The sequence below is a fragment of the Cordyceps militaris genome (assembly GCF_000225605.1).
Source record: "Cordyceps militaris CM01 unplaced genomic scaffold CCM_S00001, whole genome shotgun sequence".
NCBI lineage: Eukaryota > Fungi > Ascomycota > Sordariomycetes > Hypocreales > Cordycipitaceae > Cordyceps > Cordyceps militaris.
Window position 1 is genome coordinate 4,965,093 of NW_006271969.1, and position 15,388 is coordinate 4,980,480.

A 15,388-nucleotide genomic window follows, 5' to 3' on the forward strand; every position below is an offset into this window, starting at 1 on the left:
GACCGGGCGACTGACCAGGCGACAGACCGGGAATCTGAACAGGAAAGTCTTTGGCCGACGCTTTAGTGAGCGTTTCAATAAATAGAAGTTGATTATCCACTCGTGCATAAACGCCAGGGAGTCCCGGAGTGTCACAGCCTACACCAAAGGAGACTACACCTTGAAGCTCTCCGGTCGCAGAATCAACAAGCGGCCCACCGCTATCCCCCTGGCAAGAATCCTTGCCGTTTTGGCCCGCGCAAATCATACTTTCAGTGATGGGTATGCGTTTGGTAGCGTATCTGTTACCACAGTCATCGCGGGTTACTAAAGGCACGTCGACTTGTTGCAGAAACCTAGGGCTTCTTCCTCCCTGTTTTAAGCTGCCCCTAAACCAAAGAGTAAGAATTTGTTCGCTAGAGATGGAAGATGAGAATGTGGGAGCCGACTGCAACATACCATCCAGCTACCCTCTTGATGCCCGCTTGGGGGTCGGAGATGTTTTGCGGCAACTTGGCAAACTCGATTGTTGGGCTCTCTAGAATTGGTGGATCGATTTTCAAGATGGCCACATCGTTGTCAAGAAGCTTTATGGAAAACCCGGGGTATTGCTGCATAGCAGCTACGTTCGAAACCTTGCCCTTACTTCTGCCACCCTAAGTAGTATGAGATTAGGATCAAGGGCTTCTGGCACCGGTTGGATCTCCAACAATAGGTTTACAGAAGAAATGGAACTTACACGCGATCCAGCACGAACTTGCAGCGTTGCGCTGTTCTTGCCATCGATACAATGGCTGGCGGTGAGAACAGTATCGTTATTCACGAGCGAGCCACCACAAAGGTGTCCTCCGTTGGAGAGGATAGAAACGATAAAGGGAAATGCCGTATCGGGAGCCTCATTTCCTCCCACAATCTTGGTAGAAACGTTGGGCTCGGACAGTGGCAGAGCAGTCACCGTTCGAGCTGCCAGTGCCGCAATCGCGGCTGCCGCAACCACCTTGGGAATCATTTTCAGAGAGAGTGAGAAGGGCGTGTGTCCAAAACGAGATGGATGAATAACTAGATCTCGAAGCTGTAAGATACTGGTACGAGTGAGGCTCAGCAGGTGAGTATATAACCATTCCTCGCTCAAGACACGTGGATACCGAATGACGGTACAGAAAGTCTATAGCGCAAAGGCCCGCGACTTTTCCCTTACTCAGTGGGTGTATTGAGTCAGTAAGGCATAATTCCCATAATTCCTGGGTAAGTCCTTAACTATACCCGGGCGGCTGAGCTGGGGTGCTAGTGAGGGCCCTGGCGACGAACTGGTTGGCCTTGAATAGTCTGCAGAATCGATATAATCTGCGTATCACTCAATCCGTCAGAAGCCTTCTATTCAGTAAAGATTGGCGCCCTGACAGCCCCTGCATTAGAGCTTGTGAGGTATTCGGGTTGTCGACTGACTGGCCCACAGGATCTTCGTCCCATCAATTGAGTCAGCTTAGACTGGATGACAAACAACATAAAAATGTCAAATACCTTTTTACTGGCATACTTGGTGTGAAACAAACTCTTGTTGGAGCATAGATTATACCATGGTTAGCATAATGCGGCATACTATATAGTATGTCATGGTTAGCTTAATGCGGCACACTATATCTGGGAGTTTGTATAATAGTAGATGAAACGCTCTAGTTTTGTGGAGTTAGCAATCAGGGCCAAATCGCCTGACGGCTCATCGTGATACCTCGATAGTCCAGCCAGTGATAACCTGCCGGGGTCCGGGCTCACCTGAATGACTTGTCATGACCGCTGAGCCTCTGTTGAAGGTTCTGTCACCTGTTGCCAAGATCGCGGGGCATCTGGCGCTATACGATAGTCTATGCAATCAGTGCCAAGGAGCAAGATTTTATAATCAGTGCAGAAGCCTTGGAATTCTTGACTCTATTCGCAATCGCTGTTTTACGCGTGCGGGCTGTCAAGTTGGACGGGGTTGGTGAAGCGCAACCATGGTATTGAAGATGGCTTGAAGGCAGACTTGAAGGCAAAGTTTACGCCGTCGTTGTAGAAAATTGATGCCTTTTGTCATCAAGCCAGCAATGCATAAAGGGTTGATGTCTTATTCTGGCATGAATGACTCCAGTCCAAAGGTGACGACGATGAATGATGGTGGCTTACAGAGCAAGATAGAGGGCCGGGGGGCGCTGTACTTGTATGTTGTGTCGCGAGTTGCTTTGTCGGTTAGTTATGAATTCAAATTAAGCGATAACTAACTAGTTTCTATAGTAACTGGGATAATCGCTCTCTTCGTCTAGGTCTTGTTGGCTTTTAAAATGGACCTTCTGTGACCGGCTTTCGCTTTCGGGCTCGTACCTGCCAATCAGTAAAGAACGCCGCGGTTATGATCAGGAGTACATACAATACACATGCATGCTTGAGCTATCATTATGGCCGGCGCACTAGTTTAGCTGGGGCGCAAGCGCTGGGTTGATATTTACCTTGGCAAGTAATGCGCAATGCGACCATTCTTAGAGCATTGATAAACAACCAGTTGACTGGTACCTCGACGAGTCGCATGGCGGCTACTGAGCGGAAATAACAAACTCGTACATACAGTAGTGTACATGCAGCAGTGCGGAAAGACATGCCGGACAGCGGATGTAAGCCAGATGGCGATACGGTATTCCAAATACAGCTGGTATCGGTGTGCTTTTTATTTTATTTCATTCTTTTGTAAATCCACTTCAAGTATAATATACTCAACTGTACCAATTTTTGCAGTGGCGCCAGTGGCGCGGGATCGTCTTCTAGTCTACAGTCAGGCGGAAGCAGCTTTGCGCAACGCCGAAGCAACCCCCAGCTAGCAGAGCAACAAGCCAATTTCTCTATTGGTCGGTACCATGAGAAACCCGTACGGTAAACGCGGCCACATACGAACTTATGGTGATCCCAGCCAGCCACCCGAGGGAGGCAAACAGGGCGATCAGCGGGGGCCTTGTGCTCACTGTGCCGTTACGACGAGCTAAAATCGACACTATTGTATCTTTGACTGGGCCGCGCTGGGCAGGCGCCTGTCTCTGATAATTTAATTATAGCCGGAGGGAGGCTGGGAGGTGCCCTTCACTAGGTAGGCAGGTACGTTGTGACGGCAGCGTAGGTTGTGGGTGCTCCCTGCCCTCGGAAGAAAAAGGGACAAAAGGAAAGGCAACATGGATCATGTACGACCATGCATCTTGTCTTGTGCAAGACAGTACTGGATACCAGGTTGACCAAGTCCCAGCCTCTCGACAAGACGAGCCCCCGTACGCATTTCAAGCACGCCTTCAAAGAAACAGCATTTATCGTCTCGAATACCTCAAGCCCACCCTAAGAACCACGGATACAAGAGCTCATCGAAGCAACCGCACATTGTCCCATTGCCCCAGATACCCCCATCACAATGAAGTTTTCTATCCTCGCCATCGCCGCCTCGTCACTGGCCGTGGGCTCCAGCTCGCCTGTCCAGAAGCGCGAAATGGGCGGTGTAAGTCGTCGGAGAAGAGAAGCAAGCAAGCAGCCAATTCCACTAACACGGCCAATGTCTGACAGATCCTCATCTGTACCGGTGCCAATGCCACGGGCGACTGCGTCTACAAAAAGTACGAGCTCGTCAAGTGCCATCAACTCGAGCCGCCGTTCCTTGGCAACTCGAGCACTTTTGCACCCGACGGCGAAGACTTTGGCTGCTACCCGCGCGTCGTCGACTGCAACGGCATGTGCACGTCACACACGGGCTGCACCTTTGGCTGGGTCGACTTCGATTACGAGCACAAGTTCAACTTGTCGGCGATTGAGTGGAACACGCTGATCCGCTCCTTTGCTTGCATTCCGAAGCACAAGCCGAATTAGAAAGTAGGAAAGCACGGGCGCGGTCTCTCTTTTTCTATTATTTTACTTTTTTTTTGTTTCAGGAGCGCATTATGTTTATACCGATTATTCAGGGCCTATCAATGGCACGACAATAGCTTGGTGACGGACTACATACCTACCTACTCAACTAGTGAGTCGTAATAACAACATTTCTTTTTACCAGCAAGCCGACGTGCAGGCCCTTTTCAGAGAAGAGTCCATTCAGTAGAAAATCGCCAAAACTTCCCGGGCGGAAGCCATCATACGTGACTAGAGTAGGAATTTAGCATCCGGCCATACGGATCGCAAGCACCGATCACGGGGCCGGCTGGCGATGGAAATTTGGCGGGGTGAGAGTCCAAGTGGTGGGGTATCTTCCTTCGTACAAGTTGACGTCAGGACATTTCTCGGACATTTCTCGCTCCCGCATCTACATGACCTTGATTGTCCGAGAAACTCTAGTTACATACAAGAGCACCAACATAGAAACAACCAACAATCACAGACACCAAACCGCTCGCCATGACCTTCACAACAAACGCCTCCATCCGCGTCTTTGGCGGGCGCCTGCTCAAGCTCACCCACCAGTCGACCACAACCGGCACGCCCATGAACCTCAACCTCTTCATCCCCGCCTCCGCCTCCGCCGCCGCCCCCGCGCCCGTGCTCCTCTACCTCTCCGGCCTGACCTGCACGCCCGACAACGTGACCGACAAGGGCTTCCTGCAGGCCTACGCCGCGCCGCTCGGCCTCGCCCTGCTGTACCCGGACACGTCGCCGCGCGGGCTCAACCTGCCCGGCGAGGACGACGCCTGGGACTTTGGCAGCGCCGCCTCCTTCTACATTGACTCGGTCCGGCCGCCGTACGACGCCAACTACAAGATGGAGACGTACGTCGCGCGCGAGCTGCCCGCCCACGTCTTCGCCGCCTTTGCCGAGCTCGACCCCACGCGCGTCGCCATCTCCGGCCACTCCATGGGCGGCCACGGCGCCCTCACCCTCTTCCTCAAGAACCCCGGCCAGTACAAGTCGGTCAGCGCCTTTGCGCCCATCACCAACCCCAGCCGCTGCCCCTGGGGCACCAAGGCCTTTGCCGGCTACCTCGGCGACGACGAGGACGAGTGGAAGAAGCACGACGCCACGGAGCTCATCAAGGGCTGGAAGGGTCATTTTCCCTGCCTGATTGATGTGGTGAGTTGCCTGCCACGGCGCAACCCCCCCCCCCCCCTCCGTTCTAAAGTACCTGCGTACTAATCACTGCTACGTGTGAACTTGCCATGTAGGGCCTCGGCGACCCATTCTATAAAAAAGGCGAGCTTCTCCCGGAAAACTTTGAAAAAGCCATCAAGGAAGCGGGCATTAGCGGCGCGACGATCCGATACCAAGACGTAAGTCACAGCCCCCCTCCCTCACGATCGTACCACACACTGACAGCTTGTCCAGGACTACGACCACTCCTACTTCTTCGTGCAGAGCTTTGCAGAAGACCACGTCAAGCATGCCGCCAAAGCCCTTGGCTTGCTGTGAAGCACACATGGCCAATCATAGGCAGTATACACGTCGCACAATTGTTTGAATTGACATGCAGACAGTCACATGAGATGTCACGCATGTCTAAAATAGAGAAAGTAGCCACCTAGTAAAAGTAGTAGGAATTCGATAGTGCGACCTCTGCCCTGGATCGTCTCTTCATTACCCGACTTGTGCTATGACGAAACACTGCGCTCGTGAAGTGCGTCAAACCCCTTGCCGCAGTTCCGTGTAAGAAGGGTTTGATCCTAGCGCCAAAAAGCAAGCAACGCCGGCTATCCCTGAAGAATACTCCTTTCTCAATCAATAGCTAAACACGTTCCTCTCAAGCACAGGGCTGAGGCCATCCTTTTCTAGCTGTGCTCGCATTTCCGCGTCGGCTTCCCTTCGAATGCGGTCAAAGGCCAGCTTCTCAAATCTGCTCAGGCTCTTCCACCAGTGCTGCCCAGCTTCATGCTCCGCGATTCGTCCGAGCAGATCCGTCGTCTTCAGCCGAACGTCCTTTTCTTTGTGAAACAGACCTAGGGCAATGTAAAACAACCCGGCGTGCGACTCGGGAGCGACCGAGAGGAACAGGCAAATCTCGTCATACGAGTGGATATATTTGGACAGGGTGAGGTAGATGTCGCGGCTCTGAGAAGGGTTCAGTCGCTGCATCCGCAGTCGGTCATGCATGTGCGCGAGATCAAGGCCCTTGAGCGGGCGCACAGTGTATACCTGTGCAAGATCCTGGTGACATGATTAGCCTTGTCATCGTCAGCTTCGGTAGACCAACGACTCGTACCTGAATGAAGCTGTAGTAGCTGCGAGTATTGCGCCATCCTTCGATTCGAGTCACATTTCCAGCCAACTCCTTATTTTTGGCCGCGTCATCTGACCATACGTAGCCATGGCCCGTCGCTCCAGGTGGAAGCATATTCTGCTCCTCAGTGCCGACAAACAGAGCGCTCGCGCCATAGACACTTTCTTCAAACTGCGCTGATATTCTCGTGAATTTGAGGACCCAATCACGCCATTTTGCTCGCACCGTTCGTTCGCCATGCCGAGCTGCGATACTCCGCAAAATATCAGCCATGAATGCCTGGTCACCGGTCAGGTCATGGGCACTGCTGACGTTGACAGTGCCGCTAGCAGTGGTGGCCAGTGCTGGATTTTGCTGTTGGAAGTAAACCAGTCCTTCTGTTATAGGAGCTGGCTCAATCTTGCTACTGATCTTGATGCGTCCAGAAGGCAAGTCGCAAAGTATGTCCCACCACTCTGGGTGTAGTTCAAATGTCGGATTCGTTACGCCCGCAATAAATCCAGGAACATTCAGAAGATCGTCAATCTTTGTGAGATCAGTGTATGGAAACGCATGACGCGTAAAGCCACGCAAAACACCACCCGAAGCAAGAGCACAAGCTGCTAAAACGGCCTCAGCTACTTCGCCAGAGGGCATGTTGTGTCCAAGAAAGATAATGCGCTTTTGTGTTAGTAGCCCATTAATTAAGATGATAATGGGATGCGTATTAGCACCACTGGTTGTAAGGTGTGGGTGAATCGCAAACGGTTGAGGCGACTTCCCATGATGTTCCGAGAAGTTCTGGATAAGCTTGACCAGAGAAAAGTCTCCGACTGTCTCTGGCATCACCGCTGTAGGAACTTTGATGGGAATTGGAATGCCCTTGTACATGACGTGGCTCTCAAACTCGTGGGTATCGCGTGGTACCGAGTAGGCTGACTGGCTACCGACCTCTATGTGAGCTTTGGTGCCTTTTCGAGACACTTCTGTGTGATGATCACCGTTGCCATTGGTTTTTTCTCCCCGATCCTCGGACATCCGTATCTGGATCATGCGCTCGAACTTTTCCACAAAAAGATCTCGGTTCTCACTCCCAAGGAGGAGGTGTCGTTCGAGCAAGCTGAGCTTTGGCATAAGAGAGAGATCCATTGCATTGACAGCATCGTAAAGCATAGATAGTGTTTCCGGAACAGGGGATTTGAAATACTCCTCGAGAGCCAAGAGAAGCAGTGGCTAGTCTAGTCAGCAACAGCACAAAAGCCCTGGCGGTGAAAGTTAAAGTAATAACGCACCTTGTAAATGTGTAAGAACGGGTGTCTTGTACAAATGGCCATAGCTTTCACAACAGCACCACGTTTCACAGTCTTGTCATGCTTTGTGTTGACCAGGTTCAGTACGTATATGAGGGGAGGGCCCTCACCGCCCTCGGGCTCTGTGTCGCTGTCATCGTCATCATCGTCGTCGTCGTCGGCATCGTCATATTCGTCGTCGCTGTCTTGTGTTTCGTCATCTTGACTTGAAGGAACAATACCAGCCGCGAGCGCTCTACGCTTGCGCCGCCGTCTTCGCCGCCTCTCTTTGCGTTTTCGTTCCTCGTCTTCCTCCTCGTCGGTCATATCCTTGTGCAAGAAAAATATGGTCCAGTCCTGATTTCTGGCGTGCGCTTGATCTGGAAGCATGAGCTCCGCCAACATGTTTTCGTCTCCAGTAATGGCAACGGGGTACTGATGCTCCATGACAGGACCCCGATCAATGTCGAAGGAGGCGACCAGGATATATTCTACATGGTTATCGCTAGACCCCTGAGGGTACTGGGGGCGCAGCCTCCTGGAATTTTGAGCGTCGGCATTTAAGCGTCGCGGGGCGGAGAGAGACGAATGTTGCGAGGAGTGTTCAAGCGACGAGGTTTTGGACCGCAGGTCTGGGTCCGAAGTCCGATCGTTTTCATTCATCTGTCGATGCGGTGATCGGAGGGGCCGAGAGGAGTGAGATGCTTGAGAAGGCGGTCGCGACGAGGGAAAGGACGAAAGGGAGGTCTGGCGAGGAATGGACGAAGCGGAGCTGTTGGAGAGGGTCGTGATGGCAGGCTTGGGATTTGAATGACCGACCGTCGTTGTCATGTTTGCTTGTCTGCGTGCAGCGTCCAGGGAGCGCCGGGCGTGCGTTCGTCAAATGGCAAGCTGAGACAGATGCAGGACGCCAATCGGCGGCGACAAGGCCGCAGGCCAGGAGGGGAGCGATAATACCTGCGCCCCGCGTTCGGAGTAGCCTCGATTGGTGCCGGCGTCATGTAAGCATGCGCCGAGGCACAGCGTAGTCTGCCGCGAACGCAACGTCACGATTAAGCGGCGCAGAGACAAGTATTGAGTGGCACTTGAGACGATGGGGTTCGGAAGGCAGCGACGGGCGAATCGTGGAGCGGAGCCGCCGCAGGAATGTCGCAGATGTGTCCGATGGCTACTTGGCTGCGGCACTCGTAGCGTGCGGGAGACGAGGTGGCCGAGAGACGATGATTCCGGCGAGGGTGGTTTCGGAGGCGAAGATCCCGGATACAATGGTTTGGAAACGACGTTGGCAAGACTTTGGCGTTTGGGTTGCTCTCGAGGGACGACAAGACTCGATCACAGTAGCGGGAGAAGCCACCTGGCCAGAGATGTCGCGCGGCGGCAGGGCGGGCGCGTGCTCAGGCTGAAGCGGCTCGACGACACAGATAATTGCGTGGGACTGGATGTGACTGGTGTGCTCGACGGAGGAGCTAGTTGACTTGAGATGGCTGTTGGTGGCCAGTCGTTGGTAAAGCGAGTTGCGCTACGGAAGGGGAGACCCCGCCTCGCTGATGATGCCAACCAAACGGCCTTGAGCGGAACTAAATAGGCCAGCAGGTAGGCGGCTGTGTTGGAAGTCGGAATGGAGAAAACTGTACTGCGATTGAGATTATTTGAAAGAGGGCTAGATTGGCATTCAGACAGAAATCTGGTGGTAAGAGATGGCCAGCGAAAATTGAGTAGGTACTGTATCCGTATCTAACTAGCCCCTGGATGTCCCTTTAACTAGGTAGGTGGCTTGTCATGAGATCCGGTGGGTTTGGCCGTGTCGTTTTATTCGCTACCTAGTTATACAGCCCAAAATTTGACGGGTCGCACTGCATGCATTCTATTTAACATCTACGAATCACAGCCAATTACAACCTGCGAGTGTACATGCCGAGATTTGCTGAGGCTGCGATTCTCAGCTGCCTGTGCTGACCTGTTTCAAGTACAAAGGCGGGTGGGTTACTGGCAACTGGCTCTGTTCCTTTGAGTACCTAGGTACTTACTGAGCCACTGTGGCTTTAAGTAGTGACACAGCACAAATGCACAATGATGCGGGCTCGCGCCACATCCCAGCCACAGTGGCCCCGCCACCCTCCTATGACAAGGCTGCCGTTGTCTGGTGGCTCATTTGTTTACTTTAGTAGCCTCGTGCCTCGTTCTCCACGCTCTTGTGTTGGCGCGTTTGCGCTGAAACGACCTTCCTCTGTCCCAGGATTTACCCACATCTGCTAGTTAGCCCACGCTAGTGCACATTCATTCCGGCCATTATTCCTTTTCCTTACACAACGAACGCTCCAGTTTTCAGCTGACTGGAAGTCTATTGCTAGCACTTGCTTGCACATGTTCTCTGGCCAACCACGGCGATCATATCACCGCGACACAATGGTACCGATCCCACGAGCCCGTCGACTCTGCTGCCACGCTCCTCTCTAACCTGCTGTCAAGTCTACATCATCCCCTTACAAGGCGTCACCTCTAGGATACCCGGCTTCACCCACGCGAAGCTCCCCATTTCGCCGCGCCGAGTCTCCCTCATCACCATCGCCGCTGCGCTTCTCAACACCCACAGGTTCGCCGACGAAGCCCAGGCCGCAAAGCGGAGGAGCAGGCCGGTTTTCGCAGCCAAGCACGCCAACGACGGAGGATAGTTGGACCCCAAAGTTGCATTCATCGTCACAGTATCAACCGGGATCCAACATGACTACACCTCGTACTGGAGTAGCCCAGGCCATGGGCCATGGAAATGCTCTTTCACAGCTGCAGCCTGCGCAAGTTCGCACTCTGCGCGACAGCTTCCAGATTCTCGATCGCGATTGCGATGGGGCTATCAACAGAGAGGACGTTGCTGAGATGCTGCAGCAGCTAGGTTCGTGGACGCATCAACGGCGAATTCAGATGACTTGACCTGACTTTGCGCCTTAGGACTTCCCTCCGGACATTCAGACGTCGGCCGTTTCTTCCCCCCCTCTAAACCGCAAACAGTTACCTTGGCGGCATTTCTAAACTCTCTTGCCGAAATTCTTGCCGCCTTGTCCGATAGCAGTGAACTGCTCTCCGCCTTTTCAGCCTTTGACGACGATGATAGTGGGCAAATTGACTGGGCGGAGCTGCGCAATGCGGTTGTGAACACAGCTCCAGAACCTGGTGTGAGACCACTCACCGCAGCTGATGTGGACTCTGCTGTAAGCGGCTTTACTGGTCGCCGTGCCTTCAACAGAAATATGAATGCTCAATTGGGTGCGAAGCGCGGCGATGTGTTTCGCTATAATGATTTTGTCAACTCCATCGCTGGTGCCAGTACATCTGGGGAGGCAGCAGCAAGCGGCAACGCAGCTGCATAGTTGACGTGTGTAACGAATAAAGAGCGAAATAATGATTTATGTATATATGGCGCCTAGGCGGTTCAAGAGGCCATGGTGGTATCTTGCGGGACAGTGGGCGGCGCGTTGCGATCATTGAAGGACGAACTAGGTACCTAGCTTGCATGGTGTATTGTTGGAATGTCAAAGTCAATCCTCACCTCCTCGTTACGTTTGTTTCACTGCGCTCGAGATATTTTTGCTCCGATTGATTTTATTGAAGTGCCACTTGCAATGACCACCCACCAAGAATTTGCCGCGCAGCCGGTCCCGCCGCGGCCGGTGACGTATGACCGTCCCGGATAGCCAGCACCGACAACGGCCCCACTGAACCTTCTAGAAGACCTCCCGCATTAATGAAAGCACTCGGTTAGATGCATCACATATCGCCAGAGCTGAGCCATAATTGGATCCAGTTTATTAGGGGTTCAAGGTAATTACAAGATGGCCAGGTGATAGGCGCGCACGATGAGATAGCAGAACTCGGAAACCAGTCGCAGACATTGATAGAAAAACACAATGCGCTCAAAGGCGGGTTAGGCAATCGCTTACGTTGACATGCATGCCCAATGTAGACCAACCACCCTGTTTTCGCTCGCGGGCAGTAGTTAGACTGGTGCTCCGAGCATGCACTGGGGCCGCTACGAGCGCAGTGCTCACAGCACTAACCAAAGTCGGGGTCTCATTCAGGTAGAAGGGTTGGTCAGCGCATGTTTCATCTGGCTACAGGCAGCAAATTCCCTGTAAGAAGTCCTGACAGGTGCGGCAGAGGGCCCCTGAGGGCTCGAGGCCACAGCAGCCACGGCTGCCCAAAAGGCCGACTCCCGAGCCCTGTAGCGCTGTAGAATCACTCAAGACAGCACCTCAGCCATGTGGCACTGACTTGTTACAGGGCACACCTGGCACCCGGGTGCCTCTCCAATTTCTGGCGTGACTGGCGCCTGGGACAACGAGGCAGCTTTCTCACTTTGCATTTCTGCTCGGTGTCTTCTCCGTTTCCTCTCTTTCTGCCGTTTTCATCTTGCCAATAGCCAGATAGCTTGCCTTCTTTCTGCCAAAAGCCAGTCTTCGTCGCCTCGTTACGAACCGTGCGGTCCTGCCATCGACGATTTCGAGCAGAACCGTTTTTTTGCGACAGACAGGAATCGCTTCCACGCTATTCATACCTATCCGCCGCCCCAAAGCTTCTTTTTTTCGACTGCCCGCCATCGCTCCAGGTATCGAAACAAAACTTGGGGCCGCCGCACGTTAGCTACTCCCGCCCGCGCCGGTCGTCCAAGCTACCTGTTTGGTGCCGCTCGTCGCGCTGCGATTTGCTAGCCCACACACACCACCCCAACCCGCCAAAGGGGCAACAAAGTGTGCGCCTGCTCCAGCGACGCCCGCCGTGCAACCCACAGCCTCGTTAAGCTCCGGATGCCCTTTTACATCGACGAAAAAGTCTAGTATCCGATATATCGCTATATCGGGAAGCGCCGCCACGCCCACGCCTGTCCGTCCCATTACCGAACCGGCCCCAAATGAAGAAGCTCTTTGGAAACAGTAAGAAACCGGCGTCCAACAATCACTCTTCCTCCCCAAGCCTGGAGGACCTTCAAGCCGCCTACCGTTCCAGTCCAGAGCCCCCATCGCCGACCAAGTCGTCTTCGCGCTCTCCCAAAAAGTCGGTCCGCTCTGAACACACGCCCCGCGACGCAAAGTCGTCGCCGCGCAACCTTCGCCATTCGAGGCAAGCCTCAGACTTGACCGCATCCTCGCGTCGCTCCAAACACGATCCCGATACACATCCTCTTAATCTTCCCCCAGAGGAGCGTAAGCGCTTCTCTGCTCGCTCATATTCAGCCATGAGTGCCATGGATATTGACCGCGAGCCCTTGAATGGCCCCTCGACTCCCCCGCCAAACCCTTCCGCCCAGACAAATTTCTCTGTTCCAATTCAGAATGGCAATGGTCCCGATGGGCCTCCTGCTCCCCCGCCGCACAAGTCCAACCCTTCCAGTCCGACTCCCTCGCCGCTAGACGAGGCTGAGGTATGTAAAGCGCTCGGCAACAAATTTTTCATGGAGAGGAGCTTTGCCCAGGCCATTGAGCAGTACAGCAGAGGTGAGTCCCCGTTGCTCAATATATTCAATTTGCCGCATCTTCTTACCCCTCATCAGCTGTGACCCTTGTTCCCGATTCGGCGACTTTCCTCAGCAACCGCGCTGCCGCGTTCATGTCCAACGGTCAATATGTGGCTGCTCTGGACGACTGCTCCCGCGCTGCCGACTTGGACCCGCAGAACCCAAAGGTCCTCCTCCGTCTTGCCCGCATTTTCACTGGCCTTGGTCGTCCTGAGGAGGCAATGATCACATTTGGTAGGATCGAGCCTGCCCCTTCGGCCAAAGATACTGCTTCCGCCAAGGAGATGCTGCATCACATCAGCTCTGCCAAGGAATCTTTGGAGCGCGGCACTGCCATGTCCATGGTACTCCATGCTCTCGACCAGGCCGAGCGTGGCCTTGGACCCAACGTGAGCAAGCCGCGCAAGTGGCAGCTTATGCGTGCCGAGGCCTACTTAAAGATGGGCCGCGAAAACTCTCTCGGGGAGGCACAGAATATCGTCATGACCTTGCTGCGACATAACAACCAGGATCCGGAGGCTCTGGTCCTCCGAGGTCGCGTTCTCTACTACCAGGGCGAGAACGAGAAGGCTATGCAGTCTTTCCGTGCGGCTGTTAGTTGTGACCCCGACTTCAAAGATGCCATCAAGTGGCTGCGTGTTGTCCAGAAGTTGGACCGCATGAAGGAAGAGGGTAACGCCGAGTACAAGGCGGGCCGTCTTGAGAACGCCATCCTCAAGTATTCTGAGGCCCTTGAAGTGGATCCCTCCAACCGTGGAATTAATGCCAAACTGCTACAGAACCGTGCCCAGTGCCGGATTAGGCTGAAGCAGTACGATGAGGCCATACAAGATGCGGACCGCGCGTTCTCCCTCGACAACACCTACTTCAAGGCACGCAAGACCAAGGCCAATGCTTTGGGTCTGTCAGGCAAATGGGAAGATGCTGTCAAGGAGTGGAAGGCTATCCAGCAAGACGACCCTGAGGACCGGACCATTCCCAAGGAAGTACGCCGGGCCGAGCTGGAGTTCAAGAAGAGCCTGCGCAAGGATTACTACAAGATTATGGGCCTTGAGAAAGACGCTGGTCCTGATGAGATCAAGAAGGCCTACCGCAAAATGGCTGTCAAATTGCACCCTGACAAGAACCCTGGCGATGAGGAAGCCGAGGCCAAGTTCAAGGATATGCAGGAAGCTTATGAGACGCTGAGCGACCCTCAGTAAGTGCAGCACCCGTATAAGTATACGTCAAATCAAGCAGCAAACTAATTTATTATAAAGGAAGCGAGCAAGCTATGACAACGGCGATGATCTACTCGACCCCTCCGACATGTTTGGAGGTGGCATGGGAGGTGGCATGGGAGGCATCGACCCCGAAATCCTCTTCAGCATGATGGGCCAGCAGGGTGGCTTCCACGGAGGAGGCGGCTTTCCCGGCGGCGGACGTGGTTTTCCTGGTGGTGGGGGCTTCCCTGGCGGTGCCAGCTTCAACTTCAGTAGCGGTGGTGGCCGTCCCCAGGGCTTCCCCGGTGGTGGCGGCCACGGTGGCTTCCCCTTTTGACAAACGGCGGCCGACGGTGACTATGGCGATGCTGATGAGCAGGGAGGGGAAGACGATAACGACGATGTCTTGTACGACAAAGAGCCACAAGTGCACGACTCTCGCCAGCAAGAGGCCCAAGACAAGTTTACAGGTGGCTTCCAACCCCGGCAACGACGTGCCAACGAAGGTATGGTCGAGAACATTCGGACTTATGGCATCATGGTTGTTGCCGCGCTGGTGTTACTACCTCCGCAGCTTGTCGCCGCCGGCCTCGCAGCGGCTGCGTTCGTCTGGGCGTGGATGAACTATGTTTGGCGGCCCTGGACGCAAAAGCAAATGGCCACCGAATAGAACAAAAAGACGGACAAAGCAGTCTCACAAGGTGTGAAAGTCTTTATTTTCTTATTCTGTGTGACATTTTACTTCTCGACTGTTGTAATCTCTTCTGATTCATGTTACTCTTCGTCTTCTTTTCGTCTGTCTTATACGTTGTGGCACATTGGGGAGGATGGAAGAAGCCACGAAGGAGACGGTGCATTACCAAAAAATCCATCATTGTCCGGCGTTTTGAGGGTCCGTTTTACGTCCAAACCAAAATAAATGACATTTACATATTCGCAAAGCAAAAGAATTTGTTTCCTATAGAGAATCGAGAGAAGTATCCTTCCCGCAATGTCAATGCAAACGTTTCATCAACCTCATGTCCCGGTCCATATCCATCCTATCTGTAATGCGAAGGCATGCAGTTATGCTCGTCTCCTGTTCAACATCTGCTTCTACTGGGTTTTTGTAGTACCAATCACTGGGGGGTATTCCCCAACAAAACGCCATTTAGAAAATCAAGAAAATCAGCCCAGCTCAACTCCCCAGCAGCTTCGTCCTCCATCGTAGCTCAAACTCGGCCTCTTCAAC

At 53.5% G+C, this 15,388-nt stretch overlaps 5 protein-coding genes across 5 annotated transcripts; 4 read left to right on the forward strand and 1 right to left on the reverse strand.

Annotated features, from left to right (window-relative positions):
- Positions 1 to 3,170: 3,170 nt before the first annotated feature.
- On the forward strand, positions 3,171 to 3,849 carry CCM_01541 (uncharacterized protein; the record flags this gene model as incomplete). The annotated part of the gene is made up of 4 exons (XM_006666697.1): positions 3,171 to 3,179; positions 3,242 to 3,263; positions 3,387 to 3,484; positions 3,550 to 3,849. The coding sequence occupies 4 exons, from the start codon at positions 3,171 to 3,173 to the stop codon at positions 3,847 to 3,849; spliced, it is 429 nt and encodes a 142-aa protein (XP_006666760.1).
- A 522-nt stretch (positions 3,850 to 4,371) lies between these two features.
- Positions 4,372 to 5,376, forward strand: CCM_01542 (esterase, putative; the record flags this gene model as incomplete). Its single annotated transcript, XM_006666698.1, has 3 exons — positions 4,372 to 5,040; positions 5,133 to 5,237; positions 5,284 to 5,376. 3 exons carry the CDS (start codon positions 4,372 to 4,374, stop codon positions 5,374 to 5,376), a joined length of 867 nt encoding a protein of 288 aa, XP_006666761.1.
- Positions 5,377 to 5,682: 306 nt separating this feature from the next.
- On the reverse strand, positions 5,683 to 8,280 carry CCM_01543 (Spindle pole body interacting protein; the record flags this gene model as incomplete). Its single annotated transcript, XM_006666699.1, has 3 exons — positions 5,683 to 6,108; positions 6,164 to 7,393; positions 7,453 to 8,280. 3 exons carry the CDS (start codon positions 8,278 to 8,280, stop codon positions 5,683 to 5,685), a joined length of 2,484 nt encoding a protein of 827 aa, XP_006666762.1.
- A 1,890-nt stretch (positions 8,281 to 10,170) lies between these two features.
- On the forward strand, positions 10,171 to 10,814 carry CCM_01544 (calmodulin, putative; the record flags this gene model as incomplete). Its single annotated transcript, XM_006666700.1, has 2 exons — positions 10,171 to 10,339; positions 10,396 to 10,814. The coding sequence occupies 2 exons, from the start codon at positions 10,171 to 10,173 to the stop codon at positions 10,812 to 10,814; spliced, it is 588 nt and encodes a 195-aa protein (XP_006666763.1).
- A 1,538-nt stretch (positions 10,815 to 12,352) lies between these two features.
- CCM_01545 (DNAJ domain containing protein) lies at positions 12,353 to 14,827 on the forward strand (the record flags this gene model as incomplete). The annotated part of the gene is made up of 4 exons (XM_006666701.1): positions 12,353 to 12,935; positions 12,992 to 14,153; positions 14,215 to 14,477; positions 14,541 to 14,827. The coding sequence occupies 4 exons, from the start codon at positions 12,353 to 12,355 to the stop codon at positions 14,825 to 14,827; spliced, it is 2,295 nt and encodes a 764-aa protein (XP_006666764.1).
- Between the last annotated feature and the right edge of the window lie 561 nt (positions 14,828 to 15,388).